Genomic DNA, 16,906 nt, shown 5'->3' with positions numbered 1-16,906 from the left:
GAGCTTGCATGAATTTTACCGATTGACTAATAAAAGGCCTCACAGTAAGAAGTAACTGATCCTAGAGGGAACAGAATTTATTCAATAATTTACAGCTCCCCTTTCTAGGAGCAGCTAGCTATGAGATTGGGTCACAGAGAGGCCAGTAATGAAACTTTCAGCTTCTTCTGCTTTTCTCCTTTCTCCGACAGAAGAAAATTTATGTAAGGTCAGGAAATGTTAGGAACCCAGCATTTTGATTTAGCAAACCTGTGCCTTTTTTCTGAGATTAACTGAACCTAACCACTTTCTTTTCATTGTCTCATAACACTTTCTCCTGAGAAGAAATGTTGAGTAAGAGTGAACGTGAAAGGAGATGAAAGACAATTGTAGAGATTTCAAGAGTAGACACTGACTGAAGCAAGTGCTGACAGCTTGTTCAAATAGCTTGGAATGATGTGCAACGTCTACAAAGTAAAAGATAGCATTATCTGCATCTTCAGATGAATCCAATGTTCCTTTACCTGCGAGTTAATTAAACTACACCTACTATGAAAAACAGCTGAAAATTAAAAACCAAACCATGTAGCCCCAATCAGATTCTGAACTTGTTTAATTTTTTTTTGCTTATTAGAGTCATAGAGTCATAGAGATGCACAGCGCGGAAACAGACGCTTTGGTCCAACTCGTCCATACCGACCAGATATCCCAACCCAATCTAGTCCCATTTGCCAGCACTTGCCCCATATCACTCTAAACCCTTCCTATTCATATACCTATCAAGATGCCTTATAAATGTTGTGATTGTACCAGTCTCCACCACTTTCTCTGGCAACCCATTCCATACACGCACCACCCTTTGCATGAAAACGTTGCCCCTTAGGTCTCTTTCACATGTTTCCCCTCTCATTCTCTACCTATGCCCTCTAGTTCTGGACTCCACCAACCCAGGAAAAAGACCTTGTCTACTTACCTTATCCAGGTCCCTCATGATTTTATAAATTTCTATTAGGTCACCCCTCAGCCTCCGATGCTCCAGGGTAATCAGACCCAGCGTCTTCAGCTCCTTTCTATAGCTCAAACCTTCCAACCCTGGCAACATCCCTGTAAACCCTTTCTGAACCCTTTATAGTTCAGGTATTGCTGATATTAGTTGCCCATCTGCAGGGAGGCACAGTGGCCCAGTGCTGCCTTGCAGCACCAGGATCTGGGTTCGAATTCACCCTTGGGCGACTGTCTGTGTGGAGTCTGCATATTCTTCCAGTGTCTGTGTGTGTTTGCTCTGGTTTCTGTCCAAAGATGTGCAGGGTAGGTCGATTGGCCATGCTAAATTGCCCGTGGTGTTTAGGGATGTGCTGGCCAGGTGCATTGGTTATAGGAAATGCAGGGTTATAGGGGAGGGGTTTGGGTCTGGGTGGGATACTCTTTAGAGGGTTGGTCTGGACTTGATAGGCCAAATGACCTGCTTCTGCACTGTTGGGAACCTATGATCCTAAATCACCTTTGAACTGAGTGTGTTTGCTAGGTCATCTCGGGGGATGCTTGCCTGATGTCATCTGTATGACTAGGGAAGGATGGCAGTAGTGTTTCTCTAAAGGTATCAGGAGGGTGTTTAAACAACAAAGATAATTCTTATGGCTGCCATTACTGAGACTAGCATTATATTGCACATGTATTAATTGAATTTGAGCTCCAGTAGCCTTATGTTGGGATTTGAACCCATCCCTCCACAGTAACAGCCTGGACTTCTGGAATACTAGACATTGTCACTTTGCCACCATCTCCCCCAAAACAAGCACCCTCTCTCATTCACTGATATCCTCCCTCGGCCCTTGTCCCTTCCATTATTTGCACCACAGGTTGACCTTAAAAACACTAGTCCTGTGGCACAAGTTCACCGCACAAGCACATCACCACCACCCCACCGTCTTTGTTCACTATTGATCCAACATTCTCTCTAAGCTGCATGCTCCAACATTCTATGCATTGGCTTGCTGTTCACAACATTCGCTTCTGGTTCTGGAAGTCACTACTATGCATGGACCTCAGAGATCCATGCAAACAGGAAGAAGTTTAAAGGGAATGCCGTCACCTCCTACCTCCCATGCTTGAGTCCCTACCACAACCCTGGGTAAACAGGACCAGTGGCACCAGGGAGGGGACTGTGTGGGCAGAGCTGGCAGAAAAAGGAGCAATGCAGGAATGAGGTGAGATGGGGTGGTGGAGAGAGCAGAACCAGAGGGTGCTCAGGAAGGGGAGGGTTGAGCAGAACTTGGTGAGGGAGATGGTTGCAGGGACGGGGTGAGGTGGCTAAGAGTACTGGCCATGCGATTCCATTGTGCTAAAGGCAGACCTCAACGGATGACATTAAAGTTGAAGGACTGGAATTGTGTCTTGCCACACAGGCCTTCCTACTTACCCAGGTGATAGATTCACCCTTAAACGGGTGAACAAATTCTCATGATACCCTACAAGTAAGATGTGAAGATGTGTTTAAATACACTCAGCTACTTATACCTCAGCAATTCCATTACCAGAAAGATTTGGACCATTATTTCCTCATGTGATTGAAATAACTCCACAAAAGCCGAGATCCCGTCAGCAAGTCACCCTTTATTTACATGGACATAATAGATGACACTGACCCAGCTAGCTCAGAGCCAGCTCTCAGAGTGAACAGAACCCCTGATACTCCTGTTTATATCAGCCAGGGCTCCCTGATTGGACCAGGTTTACACCCCAACAAGGGAACTCATATTCTATGATGTTCACTTGGCTGATCTCATTCCACTCACTACATCGTCAGGATGTCAAACCCTGGAAGCACCTTGGGTTGGTTTGTGTATGCTAGGCTGGCTATATAAATTTAAGTTATTTCTGAGATGAAAAAGCAAAGGCAGTGACTTCCATTTGTTGACCTGCTGTAGCAACTTTTGGGTCAATAATTTGTTTTAAATTAGGTCTCAAATTTTAAAAGGGGGACACTTATTTTAAAAAGACAATGGATTTGAAAAGATTTATTGAAGTCATTTAAGCAGTCAATTTGCACCATATATCCAAAAATTGGGGATATTACAGCAGAAGTGACCGGAGATTACAATATTTAACTGAGGCACTCGTTCTCAGGGTTTGATTTAAGGCCTGAGTGCCACCTTTTCCAGGGCTTGAGAAACCCAGCAGCTGAACAGAGGTGAGAGCTGCCAAGTCCAGCAGGTAAATGCTCATTCAACACTGTCAGGAAGGACATGGTGTCTCCCCATAGTGCCTGGGGAGTAAACCTTGTGCTGAGATCTCTCCATCAATTTGTAGTGTTTGGCCAACTTCCCCACCAAGTGATTTTCCACAATCTTCCCTCGAAATTTTATCTCCCACAATGTATCCCCCAGTGATTCTACCTTGCATCTCTCCCCTGAATGATCGATCTAAAAACATCTCTCCCCTAATCAACTCCTCCCCCACAAACTCTCTGTGATCACTCTTTCTATGATCTACCACTGCAATTGCTCCCTTGTGATCTCTCAACTAGTGATCTATCACTTTGATCACTTCCCCTGTGAGCTATCCACACAATTTCTCTTCCTGTGATCTTTTGGTTAGATTAGATTAGATTCCCTACAGCATGGAAACAGGCCCTTCAGCCCAAATAGTCGACACCAACCCTCCGAAGAGTAACCCACCCCGACCCATTCCCCATATTTCCTCCTGACTAATGCACCTAACTCTATGGGCAATTTAGCATGGCCAATTCACTTAACTTGCACATCTTTGGACTGAGGGAGGAAACTGGAACACCCGGAGGAAACCCACACAGACATGGGAGAATGTGCAAGCTCTACACAGTCGCCTGAGGCTGGAATTGAACCCTGGTCCCTGGTGCTGTGAGGCAGCAGTGCTAACCACTGAGCCACCGTGCCACCCCACTCACTGATTCTGATATATTGCTGTGATCTCCTCAACTCTTCAGTCTTTTATATTCTGATTTTTGCTTCCCTTTTATTAACTTGAGTGTGGGAAGGTTCAAGGATGGCTTCCCTGCCTAGAAATCAATGGAAGCACCTAAACTGGTCACTTAAGGGCCTCAAACCCTTACTGTTGGTATTTAACCTGTGGCTGGTCAGGGGCTTTGACATGTGGGCCTAGCATTTGGGATCCCTGCAGGTGGGCCTGGGCACCTGATGGAGAGTGATCTCTCCTTGCTGGACACCAACAACCACCAGGTGGAGTGCAGGGAACAGAAAGAGCTTCTTTGTCGATCATGTTGACTTGCATCTTCCCATCCTCATCAAGTCCTCTCTGTCTGGTTCAGGGAAATCCACCCAGCTCACCTTTTTCCTGGTGTTCATGGCCACACTGCTGACAGTGCAAACCGTCATGGTGGTGCTGCTGATATGAGAGAGCTTGAGCCCTCAGAATGGTGAGCTGATCATGGGAGGCAGGCCATCCGTACTTTGCTAAGCTTTCTCTGGTAAACCACCCGCACAGGGACTGAGAACCTCAGCAGCAGCAAGATAAATACTCAAGTCAGACCAAATTCATAAAGCCTCCCAAAAATGCTGTTTCTACCCAAAAGGACTCTCCTGCTATGACCATTAATTTCTGCTCGATGATTCAGGTTAATGACCTTTAATCAGGACTGAGGAAATTTCTGATTTTATAGGCTACATCTATTTAGATTACACCACAGGATTAATGATATTTTACAATATCCTGGTATGAATGCACATTGAAATATCATTGGGAATTAAACAGCATAGTGAAAATAAGAATCATATTGTTAATTAGTTACACAAAGTAAAGCAAACTAGATGATATTTTGGGTAGATTTTAAAAGTATTCCCTAGCCCTTTTCTACTGTGTTCCATTTAGGTTCAGCTTTGATCTCTGGATGCAGAAAAGTTGTTCTTTTGAAAGAAGAGGCAGTTGCTACATTTTAAAAATAATGTTTGACCTTGCCTTTTCAGCAAATCCAAATATTGATATATTACCAAAGGAGGACAAGATCTTGTGCTCTGAACCACTTTATATGTTTCTCACCTTTTGAGATCATCAGGCTTTTAAAATGTATCTTGCCATTGGTCAATTGTATTGCCTTTATTTATTTTGAATCTTCCATTATTCTTTTCATCCTTAGTGATGTCTTGTGCTGAATCAAACATACAGTAGGTGAAGCAGGGGTTGAGCTTTCAGACAGAAGCTTCTGTGAAAAGCATCATAAAAAAAATGACTTTTTATTTTTAAAGCATCCATGTAATTATAGATGTTGTGCCGTTATAGATGCTGCAGCTTAAATTTAGAATAATTATTCAAGCATTTGAGGCTTTGGGCATGAGTTTGACACATTTGAGAATTAGTCAGTCTGGGGAAGTCACTGTGAAGAGAGAACTTTCCTCGCTGGGATTTCATAAATATTCATTTGGATTAAAGAGTATTTTTACCGCGCTGACAGTTCAGTTTGAATGGGGATGTACGTCTGTTTGCGTTCCTTCGAGGTTTTTCTCTCTTTTTGTGCAATACTCACTTATAAATTAAAAATAACAATTCATTAAATTAGTTCCTTGGATTTTTGGAAAACATTTTCAGCCCCAGAGCCTCACTGGAATTTTAGCCAATTGTATCACAGAATGGCATAGCTTATTTTTGTGATGCTTCATGTTGCCAACAATACAAATAGGAGTAGTTACCTCGGCCACTCTCTTAGTGCTCATGGCCACACCCCTGGAACCAGTCGCTTGCTTTCTTCCTCCTCATTTCTTTTCCATTGAAGTATACTCGGTAACAAAGGGTAGGACAATAGCCAAATAGAGAAAAGAGAAAATTGTATGTAAAACAATTTACCTATACATTTTCTACCTTCTGCACTCAAGAAATTTATATTCCATTTGCCAATTAAGGTTTTTATTATGGATAGCCCCTTTGACCTAAGATATTTAACAAAAGTCTTCAGGTAGAACTAACACTTTCAAATTATTATTTGGGTTTAACTTGTTTTTTTCAATCTCAGTGCATTTATTCAGTTCTATTTTAAGTACCTAAGGTCATTGAATAGCAATAGTGGATTGTGTATTTTGTTTTGGGAAATTGAAGATGGATCGAAAGACTAATGGAGTTGACATTTCAGTCTTGTCTAGTCTTATCACTTTGCTAAGACATTTCACAATGCTGTCAATGTTTGTAGCAGGGTGTTATAAATTGTCTCCCTTGGAGCTATTCCTATAAATTAGTTAACATACTGTTTATGCTTTCCTCTTCTTTCAGGTCATCAGGTCAAACAGGGCACATGCGAGGTTGTTGCTGTCCACCGGTGCTGCAATAAGAACAAAATTGAGGAACGGTCGCAAACAGTGAAATGCTCTTGTTTTCCGGGCCAAGTAGCTGGTACAACCCGAGCTCAACCTTCATGTGTTGAAGGTAAGGAGTTTGCTTCAATGTCCAACTCTTTTACCTTATGCTAAATCTCTCCCACATTATTAGAACACTGATATTAACAAATAACCATCTACAGTACTTGGCTTTGTATGCAGTATACAGCTCTGAGCAATTTTAAACATCAAAAGTTTCACCAAAGTATTGTAAAGCTGCTTCTCAGTATGAATTAAAATGAAAAGGATGCAAGACTGAAGAAGTTAAAAATAACCAGCAGTTGGAAGGAATATCTTATGTCGCAGTATAACAACCGCACATACCTTTACGACATATTTTGTGGAACAACTATTCTGCTGTGCTGCTCGCTGTCTGGACATTCATGTACATAGAGAATTTCAAAGTGGTGGTTTAAAATACGGTCAAGAAAGAACACTTTTTGTATAGGCTTTTGAAGCTGTGCACAGAGTTAGCAAGGTTGACAGCTTAAGGTAGATGTTTTCAGATTCATGATGGAGAGGTGCTGGCGTTCAAATCTAGGATTCATAAATTTTATCATTCAAAGATGGATTGGAGAGAATAAGAGCACAGTGAGAATAATTCTCAGAGGAACAAATAAAATATGTTGACAACTAGGATTGAAGAAGTTTACACAGATATGGGACCGACACAAGTAGTTGTGCATGTGCTAGGCAAGATATACTGACATAATGGGAATAGGTAGGCAGCCTGTTGGAGAAGGACGCTGGAAGAGACCTACTACATGAGAGAAGTGATAGAGGAGCAGCATGTATTATTCCATTTTAAATGTTGACTCGGTTCTCAAAATGCTTTTATTTAGTAGTCACCCTTTTCTTTCTCTCGCTTCAGTTGCTCCTCTTGCTGATTAAGTAATTGAACTGTAATTTCTGAGAGACCTTTCAGAGTGGTCATCCAGGGACAAAATTAACAGTCACTTAGATGAATATGGATTCATTAAGAAAACCTGTATGGATTTATTAAAAGGAAATTGTGTTTAAGTAACTTAACTGAGTATTTTAATGAGGTGGCAGAGACAGTTGCTGAGGGTAATATGGTTAACGTGGTATCCATGGATTTCCAAAAGACATTGATAAAGTACAACATGTAGGGCATGTCAAAGCCCAAAGAATAAAAGGGGCAGGGCAACGTGGATATAATGATGGCCCAGTGGCAGAAAATAAAAAATAGAATTAAACTGTTGTTTTTCAGAAAATAGTGGAGTCCCCCAGACATTGGGACCACTGCTTTTCCTGTTGTATATTAATGACCTAGACTTGAGCATGCAGGGCACAATTTGAAAATTTGTAGATGACCCGAAACTTGGAAATATTGTGAGCTATGAGGAGGATAATGTTAGACTTCAAGAGGAAATTAACTAATGAAATAGATGGAGAAATGAAGGATAATTCCAAGAAGTGTGTTCATTTTGATAAAAATCAGAAAAAGCAAAAATAAAATATGCAGTTTAAAAAAGGCAGTGCAGGAGCAGAGAGATAGGAGTGAAAATTGTAGAGGTTGAGCAGGTAAAGAAAGTGATTAATAAGGCATTTGGGACTCTCGGTTTTAGTAACAGAGACATAGGGCTGACATTTCCCATTTGCGGTTAGTGCGCTGTTGAGTGAGTTTCGAATGTCCAGTTCATATGGCCATGGCCTGGGATGAATTTTCTCACACGATCTCCCACCTTTCCCCACATTAATTACACAAACAAGATGTTTGGCATGTTTCTCAGGCAATCAAGGGACAAGCAAGGTGGAAATGCGAGACCAGTGCTGAGACTTCCAGCTCCAACTTCTGATGCTATATTTAAAACTAATCTGCATACTGCCTCAGATGCTGCAAGCTAGGAATGGCCCCTTGCACTCAATGTTCCCTTTCAGTTGTTTGGCCGTGCTCACTTCTGAGTCAGGGAGGTACTGGCAGATAAAGTTGTGGAGTGGAAAGCCAGGCTCTTTTCTATTGACCTTTAAAGGAGGCCAGGCTAAAAGAGCCAGCCAGCCTGAATTGAAATTGCGGCACACTCCAGGGCCAGGTCTCATGTTCAAAGGGACTCTCAGTAATGCTGCAAGATGCTTTTCCACAAGGGTAAGCACTACCATTTACTCTTTGCTACTCCACACCAAAAGGCTAGCATACAGTCTAACATTACCACTGCACAAGCATCCTCTCCAAGGCTTAAAGACTTCAAATCTCAGTATCACATGTATAAGATCCATTCAAGGGCTCACAGCCATCTCATTGTTCCAAGCTGCTAACCTTCTGTGCCCTCTGCATGTATACTCACTAACTGGGGACACCTCACCACACCTCCTATTCGTGCATGAGTATAACTGCATCCATTGCCATCAGGCTCAATCTCTTCCTTTGTCGCATTGCAGGGAAAAAGAAACAGGGCTAGCCCCCGGACAGACGTTGCAACAGCACCCTCCATTACTTACCTTCCACCCTCAAACTGCTTGCTGTTGACCTGTCGGACTGACTGTTGCCACTGTATTGTTATGGCTAATCCAATTCAGTTTCTAGTCAATGATAACCCAAGGATGTTAATAGTGGGTGATCTATTTGGTGGCAATGCCATTGACTAGGAAAGGATAATAGATATCCTATTGTTGGAGATGGTCATTGCCTGGCACTTGTATGTTGCAAATGTTACTTGTCACTTGTCAACCCAAACCTGAAGATTGTTCATGTCTTGCTACATTTGGATATGGAATTCCCCAATATCTGTGGAGTCATGAAGGGAGCTGAACCTTCTGCAATTGTCAGCAAACATCCTGAAATCTGACCCAATAATGACAGAAGGTCATTGATGAAGCAAATGAAGGTGGCTGGACATTTTTATTAATGACCTTCCCTCCATCATAAGGTCAGGAGTGGGGATGCTTGCTGAAGAGTTGTGAAAAATTTGTGCATGTACAATACTGGTTTCAAAATGATGCACTAAATGAGAAATCTGAGGAGGTGAAGGCATTGAGTGAGGTGATGACGAGATAGAGCTGACGCAATCAACGTTAATGTGAAACTTGATGTCATTTCAGATGAATTCACAAAAGGGCAGTATCTAAATAAGAATTAGGAGGGGACTTTAAGAGTGCAGGGAGAAATTTTTGAGGGTCAAGCTCCTACCATACTTGATCATTTGGATTGGAACCAAATGAAGGAATTGGTATCTATTGAAGTAACGCTACAGAGGCATTGGAACCACGATTAAAGTGTTTAAAATTTGGCATTGTGGGGAAAAATGAACACGGACTTATAATTTGACAACAAGTTGAAGGACTTTAGAAAGTAAACGTAGGCTGGAGATATTAATAGATAAGATTCTGTGAATATGTGAATTCTTTACTCTGGTGATTGGTTGCCATAGAGGCCTTTGCATTTTCTAGGGGAATGTGGGTGCATGTTAGGATTGAAGGCAGATACGGGCTTAGAGAAGGTAGAAGGCAGTAAAATTTGCTTTGAACTGCTCTAAAGAAATATAGATCTTTTATTTTGTAAATGTTGGACTTTTTGTGCTATATTAGAGTTTGCATAATTTGCTTTTGGGGTCTTAGAGATTTATCATTTTGTAGATTTTATTTGACATCGTTTACCTCCCTCTGGTCATTAAATAAATTGGACAGTCTGTACGACAGCTTCAACCATACAATGATTGTGGGATGGGAAGACCTTAATACAAACAAAAATATCCCTTTGTCTTTTTCATAATTTTTGATGAATTTAGGAGTTGAAATTTGGATGCGGCCAAAATACGTAAAAAGGATCGTCTAAAAGAAAAGAAATCTTCAAAAAGAGTATGTAATTAGCTTCCAAATTTCTATTGTCTGTTTTGTGCTAATGCCTAAAATGGCTTTCATTGTCTTAGAGGGTAACTTACTCTGAGAACTCAAAAAACAATATTTGCAATGCTGTAATTCAAAAAAAAAGTAGAAATTAAAATGCAACCTGTTTATTATTGTGCCTTAGTTTCATTGACAGCAAGTTGTTGGACTGATTGCTGGTGTCACTTGTATGGAAAATGCATGCCCCTTATGAGAAATATGGTACTGCAACTTTGGCAGTAAAATTATATCACTTTGATTAGAAGTCCCCTGAGGCTTAAAATAGAATGCAAGCAACATGACATCTTTTTCAGAGGATTATGAAGAATTATGATTCATTTTACTTTCTAAAAAAATTCTTTCTAATTGCACTTAATGGTATTTAAACAATGAATTTGATGATTGCTATCAAAGGAATGTCTACTCAGCCAAGTTAAGGTTGCCACATTTATGAGCTTTGACCTGGAAGACTTACTAATTCCTAGAACCTGAGGAAGTTGAACTGATTAGTTGAGACCTACCAATTAAATCAAGCTATTTTAATAGCTATGTATTTTCAGCTGTGTAAGTCGCTTCCCCACCCTCACACTCTGACACTGTTTACAGCAATGTTAAGTTGTTGGCATGTTTTCTATAGGTCTGAACCAGCTCCCTCGTTTGATTTGTGTTTAACCCTGTTTAAATTATTGAAGCTGCTCCATAACACCAGACATTTACAGCCTGCCAGAGGCATCAATAGAAAGGACGGAAAATAGAAGGAAAGAATTCCTGAAATAACGTGTATTAAATCTGAAGGAATGCTTTGAAAGGGTATGAAGTATAATTGAGAGGTTATATTCAGAAATTGATACTGGGAAGTACGTAGAACAGACACTGTTTTCTCTAGATTTGACTTCCTCTACAAGGCCACATTTCATCTTTGCAAGACATACAGTGGCACGGAGTGATAAGTTTAAGTGTTATTAGACCATAATGACCGGAACATTGGGCAAGGCTCACTGAAATGTGTCTCTCAAAGTACAAAAAAATTGTTTGTAACATTAAAGTTATATTAAAGAAAATAAAATAAATATGTTATGTTTAGAGAAGGCATGTCCTATTTATCATTTCAAACTGTGCTCCTGAGAGATCCTCTGGAACTGACTTTTTAGAAAAATATACACTCTCAAGGTGAATAAGATAGCTGTCAAGGTCAGGTGACATTTTCAAATTTCAACACAAGCTATCTCAAGTTTCTGGAAATTTCCTAATTAAGTTATCCTAGGTTGAATACATCTCCTTAAATGGACATTGTGGAATTGACACCTGCCATTTTTCAACATTGATTCCAAACATGGTATGAATCAATTTTAGACTCTGAATTTGACCAGAAACTAGCTAAGTGTCTGGTTTGGTGAATTTTATGGTGAGTTTTATGGTGAGTTTCTCTCCATGAACCCTGGCAAGATTTCTCACAATATTTTCCAAAACTCACCCCATTAGCTATGCACCATACCTTGAATGGCACCTACTCATGCTATCTTCCCTCTCGCTAGAGGCAGATATACTCACCATTGCTGAGTCTTCCAAAGATTCCTGACATTGACACCATTTTTAAAGTCCAGCTATACACAAGGTCAAGTGCGGTTAGTCAGGAACTGCCCTTCACTGGGTACATGGCGAGAGGGTAACCGAAAGAAATGCTTCTCAAGAAGTATGCCAACACCTCATTGTAAATATGTGTGCATTCATAAATCTATTGCCATTTAAGAAACAAGCTGCACATCTTAAATGTCCTTCACATCACCCTGCCTAAGGCAGTGCTACTCTTTACCTTGTGTCCGATGTAGCCTAACATCTTATTGTTTCATGAAGGACCATCAAATACAGGAAAACCATCAAAACATTTGCTTGTGTTCGGCATCAGCAAAGTGAAGAATAGACAAACAGAAACTGTATTTGGCTCTGGGAACAGACACGACTGCTTTCCTTTTGAGCAGCAAAGTTTATAGCCAGCGATGATCACTGCACCCACATCTCAACTGTTGGGTCTGGCTGTCAATTAAGTTCTGATTTGCTTGTTGCACTTGACGCTACAGTGCTCAATCATGCAGAACATGATGTTCCTTTGCTCAATATCCTCATTTTCCTCTTGGGAAACCGTTGCTGCTCTCTCAGCTCTTTAGAGAGCAGCAACACATCCACTCATTATGTGCTGTAGCTGTGCGGAATATTCTCGGATTATACGTCACACTCTGTCTGGTGTGTACTGTAAGCTTCCACACTCCTACTCCCTCCACCCCACATTACAGTCTTCCATCAACCTAAGCAACAGAACCTCAACTTCAAGTACCTGTCATAAAAAATAGGAACAGGAGTAAGTTATTCAGCCCATCAAGGTTACCCCACTACTCCACAAGATCATGGCTGATCTGCCTCAGGCTCCAACTTCCCTTTTGTGGCAACTCCTCATAGCCTATAACTCCTTGATATTTTAAAAATCTCTCTACCTCCTCTTTTAGTGATCTAGCCTCCACAACTCTTTGAGGTAGAGATTCCAGACATTCACTACTGTGTGGAAAAATAAATTCTGTTGCACGGTGGCTCAGTGGTTAGCACTGCTGCCTCACAGCACCAGGGTCCCAGGTTTGATTCCAGCCTCTTGCGACTGTCTGTGTGGAGTTTGCACATTCTCCCCGTGTCTGCATGGGTTTCCTCCGGGTGCTCCAGTTTTCTCCCACAGGTCCAAAGATGTGCAGGTCAGGTGAATCGGCTAAATTGCCCATAGTGTTAGGTGCATTAGCTGGAGGGAAATGGGACTGGGCGGGTTACTCATCGGAGGATCGGTGTGGACTTATTGGGCCGAAGGGCCTGTTTCCACACTGTAGGGAATCTAATCTTAGTTTCACATGAGTGTCCTCTTATTCTGTAATTATACCTCCTTATTTGATGGTCCCCCATGAGTCAAAACATGTTGTCAACATTAACCCTGTTAAGTCACCTCGGAATCCGATATGTTTCATTCTTTTAAATTCAAATGAGTAAAAGCCTAATCTAATTAACCTGATAAATTGAGTCCTTCATGCTTTCTGTTTCTTTACCTTCTTGAACAAAGGCACCATATTAGCGGTTTCACAATTCCTGAAACCTTCCCAGAATATAGCAATCAATGTCCAGGCTACTTCTGCAGTTACTTCTTTTAAAACCTTGGATGTAGGTCCTGGTGATTCGTCTGTCTTCAGACCTATAATTTCTCAAATACGTGGTCCTTCATTTCAGAGACTGTTGCAAAACTTTTCTCCCAATAGGACCTTCCTTATCTGAAATCTTTGGAATATTTAAATGTTCTTCATTAGGAAAACTGATGCAAAAGTGGTTCAAATTATCTGTTGTTTCTCTATCTCCAATCTCAATTCCCCAGTTTAATCTATAATGGGTTGCACACAGACTTTAGCCACTCTCTCATTTTCTATACTTGCAGAAGTGTGTGCTGTTTGTTTTCACGTTTCATACCAAACTTACTTTTAGAATCAAATTTCTCCCTATTTATCAGCTTCTTAGTTATCTGGCAAGTGTGGTAGGTCAGAGGATTTTTTTCAGATTTTTTAGCTGGTTTCTAAAAAAATCCTCTGACCTAGCATTCTTGCTGCTTTGTATACCTTAGTTTTTGATTGGTTACTCTCCTTGACTGTTTTTGTTAATTGTGGATGGTTTATCCTTCTCATCGAGTCCTTTTTGTGACCAGAGTAAATTGTTTCTGAGAGCTGTGAAACATCTACTTAAAGATGTGCCACTCCTCTTTAATTGACCTTCCCCGGCTCTATTTTCCCAGTCTGATTTAGATAAGACTTTCTTTATACCTCTGTGGTTGTGAAAATCAGATTGGTAGCAGATCTCAAGAAAAAGAATTTGAGGAATGTCTGAAGCGTCTTGTGGTAGAGCCCATTAGAGAACAAAATTTTGGATTTGGTATTGTGTAATGAACCAACGGTGGATGTAATCTATGTGGACTTCAGCAAGGTGTTTGACAAGGTTCCTCACAGTTATCTGGCTATCAAGGCTGGATCACATGGTGTCGGTGACAGTGAGCCATTTGGATACAGAACTAGCTTAAAGGTAGGAGAGAGAGGGTGGTGGAGGAGGGATTTTTTCACACTGGAGGCCTTTGACCAGCGGTGTGCCACAAGGATTGGTGCTGGGTTCACTGCTTTTTATCATTCATATAAATGATTTGGATGTGAATACAGGACAAATGGTAAATAAGTTTGCATATGACACCAAAACTGTTGGTGTAGTGAACAGTGAAGGTTATCTTAGAGAACGATGGGACCTTGATCAGATAGGCCGAGGAATGGCAGATAGAGTTTAATTAAGATAAATGCGAGGTGCTACGTTTTGGAAAGGCAAATCAGGGCAGGCCTTATACACTTAATAGGAGGGTCCTTGAAATAGTTGCCAAACAAAGAGACCTTGGGGTGCAGGTTCATAGTTCCTTGAAAGTCGAGTCACAGTTAGACAGGTTAGGGAAGAAGGCATTTACCATACTTGCCTTTATGGTCAGTGCATTGAGTTTAGGAGTTGGACGTCATGTTGCGGCTGCATAGGACAGTGGTTAGACTTCTTTTGGAATGTTACCTACAATTTTAGATGCCCTTCATGATGGGAAATATGTACAGGCCTCCTAGAAGTTTTCAGGATGTGGAGAAGAAAATAAATCAGGAGATAGAAAAGGCATGTAAGAAAAGGCAGAATTAAAATAATTTTGGGGGCTTAGTGCTCTTGCATTCACAATGGTCATCGAAAACCATCACCATCTTCAACTATTGTCTGATGACTTCCTTCAGAATGCTACAGGAGGCATTGCCAAGTGTTCCCAGTTGACAATGCATAAATTTAGAAGATAAATGACCCGTGATGATTTTTTGCCGGAGCTGACAATTATGCACACCTTCTTTGCAATAACAACAGTCAGAATGAATGTGCTTTCAGACTTACAGTTTGTCTGTCTTCACAGAGGTGCAGGGCCTCATTACAAAGTCAATATAAGACACTCCTGGATCACAGTGGAGAATTGCCAACCACAAGGGCATCTGTTGCCTCAATGTGCAGCTGGTGTACTGTCAAAGGAAGATCTCTGCATGTATGCACTACAATCCTTGGGAGTTCTCATTATGTGGTAGCTTTCTGTTAGTTTGGACATGCAACAAAACTGAATGGTGGCTGCAAGGTGATAAAAATGCCCACTTCAAACTTGCTGATAAGACACCTCAGGACATGAAAAATGAAACCCTAATAGCGCTACGGTGAATGCTATGTCAACGATAGAGTTTTGGCTGTATTTCAGTATGCAGCAGTCAAGGTCTTCAGAGTGGTCATGGTGTACACGATGTACACGGAGCAATATTTGCATCTATAGGATGAACAAGGCAATGAGCTCAGATCTTTCTAAGATGAATAATCTGTAATCTAATCTAAAATCTAATCTAACATAACTTTACTCTCCCTTTATGCCGAATGCTGATAAGAGTTCCTGCTGGTAAGAGTCAGTTAACTAAGAAATTAAAGAATTAAATAGAATAACATTTCACTTGAATTGAGTATCTACAAGGAGCATTCCTCAGAAACATGTTAAAACTTTGCTTTGTTGCTTATTTCAACATCTTCCTACACTGGCTTATATAGACGTTTTTCGTGGAATATGCTACATAGTCCAGTCTTTGGCTTCAGCAGTGGTAGAAGGCTAGATCACTGTTCTGAATCCTGTAATGCTCTTGACCAACATTCTCTGAGTGTTGAAGCCTGTAAAGACCCTCCAAAAGGTTCCTCCATCTGGAACTGTTTCGTGGAAGAATAGGAGACAGGGAAGCACATGGGGTTCTTACTGAAGACAGTGATGGGAGGCGGAAGCATTTTGAATGCAATTCTCTATTCCATGTCCCTTTTGACCATCATCTCTGTCATGAGCCAATAGCATGTCATTGCTATCATTGTGGCAGTGAGCTCTTCATTGCAGACTAAGTCATTATAGTAGGGTTAAGGTTAAAGTATGTGACATTCAGTTTACAATGGCGTTCATGATAGCCTTCACAGTCTACATCACTAAAACAAGACATGCATGATTGCTACATTGATGTTCACAAAGCTGGTCAATCTCTCCAAACAAGAGAAGTTTACTGCCATGCCCTTACGTTTGAGGCGGACTCCTCAATTTTCACTGCAGTATGTGTGCAAGTCCTATCATTGCATCACCCATTGTCCTCTGTTGCTCAATGATTCTGTTTTTCATCAATGGCCTTTTAGGGTACAGTACCTGTATCTATTTGAACAGAGTTTTTCAAGGGCTGCCTTTTCTGATGTGAACTCTCCACTGCTGTCCCTTTGCCAATACAGAGGAACCTTGATTATCTGAATATCAATTATCCGAATTTCGGATTATCCGAAGAAGATCTCAAGGTCCCGATAGAAACATTAAATCAAAGAGGTGTTTCAACACTGATGGTGTCTTTTGTTTATAATGATTAAAAATGAATTTGGCTTATTGACATGCTGCTGAGAACAGCGCTGGACATTAATGGGAGCCCAGGCACCATCTCCAAATGACTGATTACTCGCCCTCTCACTCCACACTTACCCTGGATTCAGAGATGCCGGTGTTGGACTATCAATAAAATACTATCTGCGCATCTCAGTCGGATAATCGAGGTTCCTCTATACTTACTTGTAAAGTGTGAGTCACCAGATGTAAA

At 41.0% G+C, this 16,906-nt stretch overlaps 1 protein-coding gene across 3 annotated transcripts in view; it reads left to right on the top strand.

The window, feature by feature from the left end:
• The window catches only part of tafa4b (TAFA chemokine like family member 4b), a 337,496-nt gene that overhangs the window by 121,537 nt on the left and 199,053 nt on the right, over positions 1-16,906 (top strand). For all 3 annotated transcript variants that reach the window (XM_087994427.1, XM_043708310.2, XM_043708311.2), the window contains exon 4: positions 6,235-6,387. In XM_087994427.1, coding sequence (XP_087850553.1) covers positions 6,235-6,387 — 153 coding nt within the window. The remainder of the gene's footprint in view (positions 1-6,234; positions 6,388-16,906) is intronic.

Source organism: Chiloscyllium plagiosum, unplaced genomic scaffold, assembly GCF_037043375.1.
Source record: "Chiloscyllium plagiosum isolate Xiang-an unplaced genomic scaffold, Cpla_swu_hap1 HiC_scaffold_14, whole genome shotgun sequence".
Lineage (NCBI taxonomy): Eukaryota > Metazoa > Chordata > Chondrichthyes > Orectolobiformes > Hemiscylliidae > Chiloscyllium > Chiloscyllium plagiosum.
Note: the sequence above shows the minus strand (reverse complement) of the source record. Positions and strands in the feature narration are given on the sequence as shown.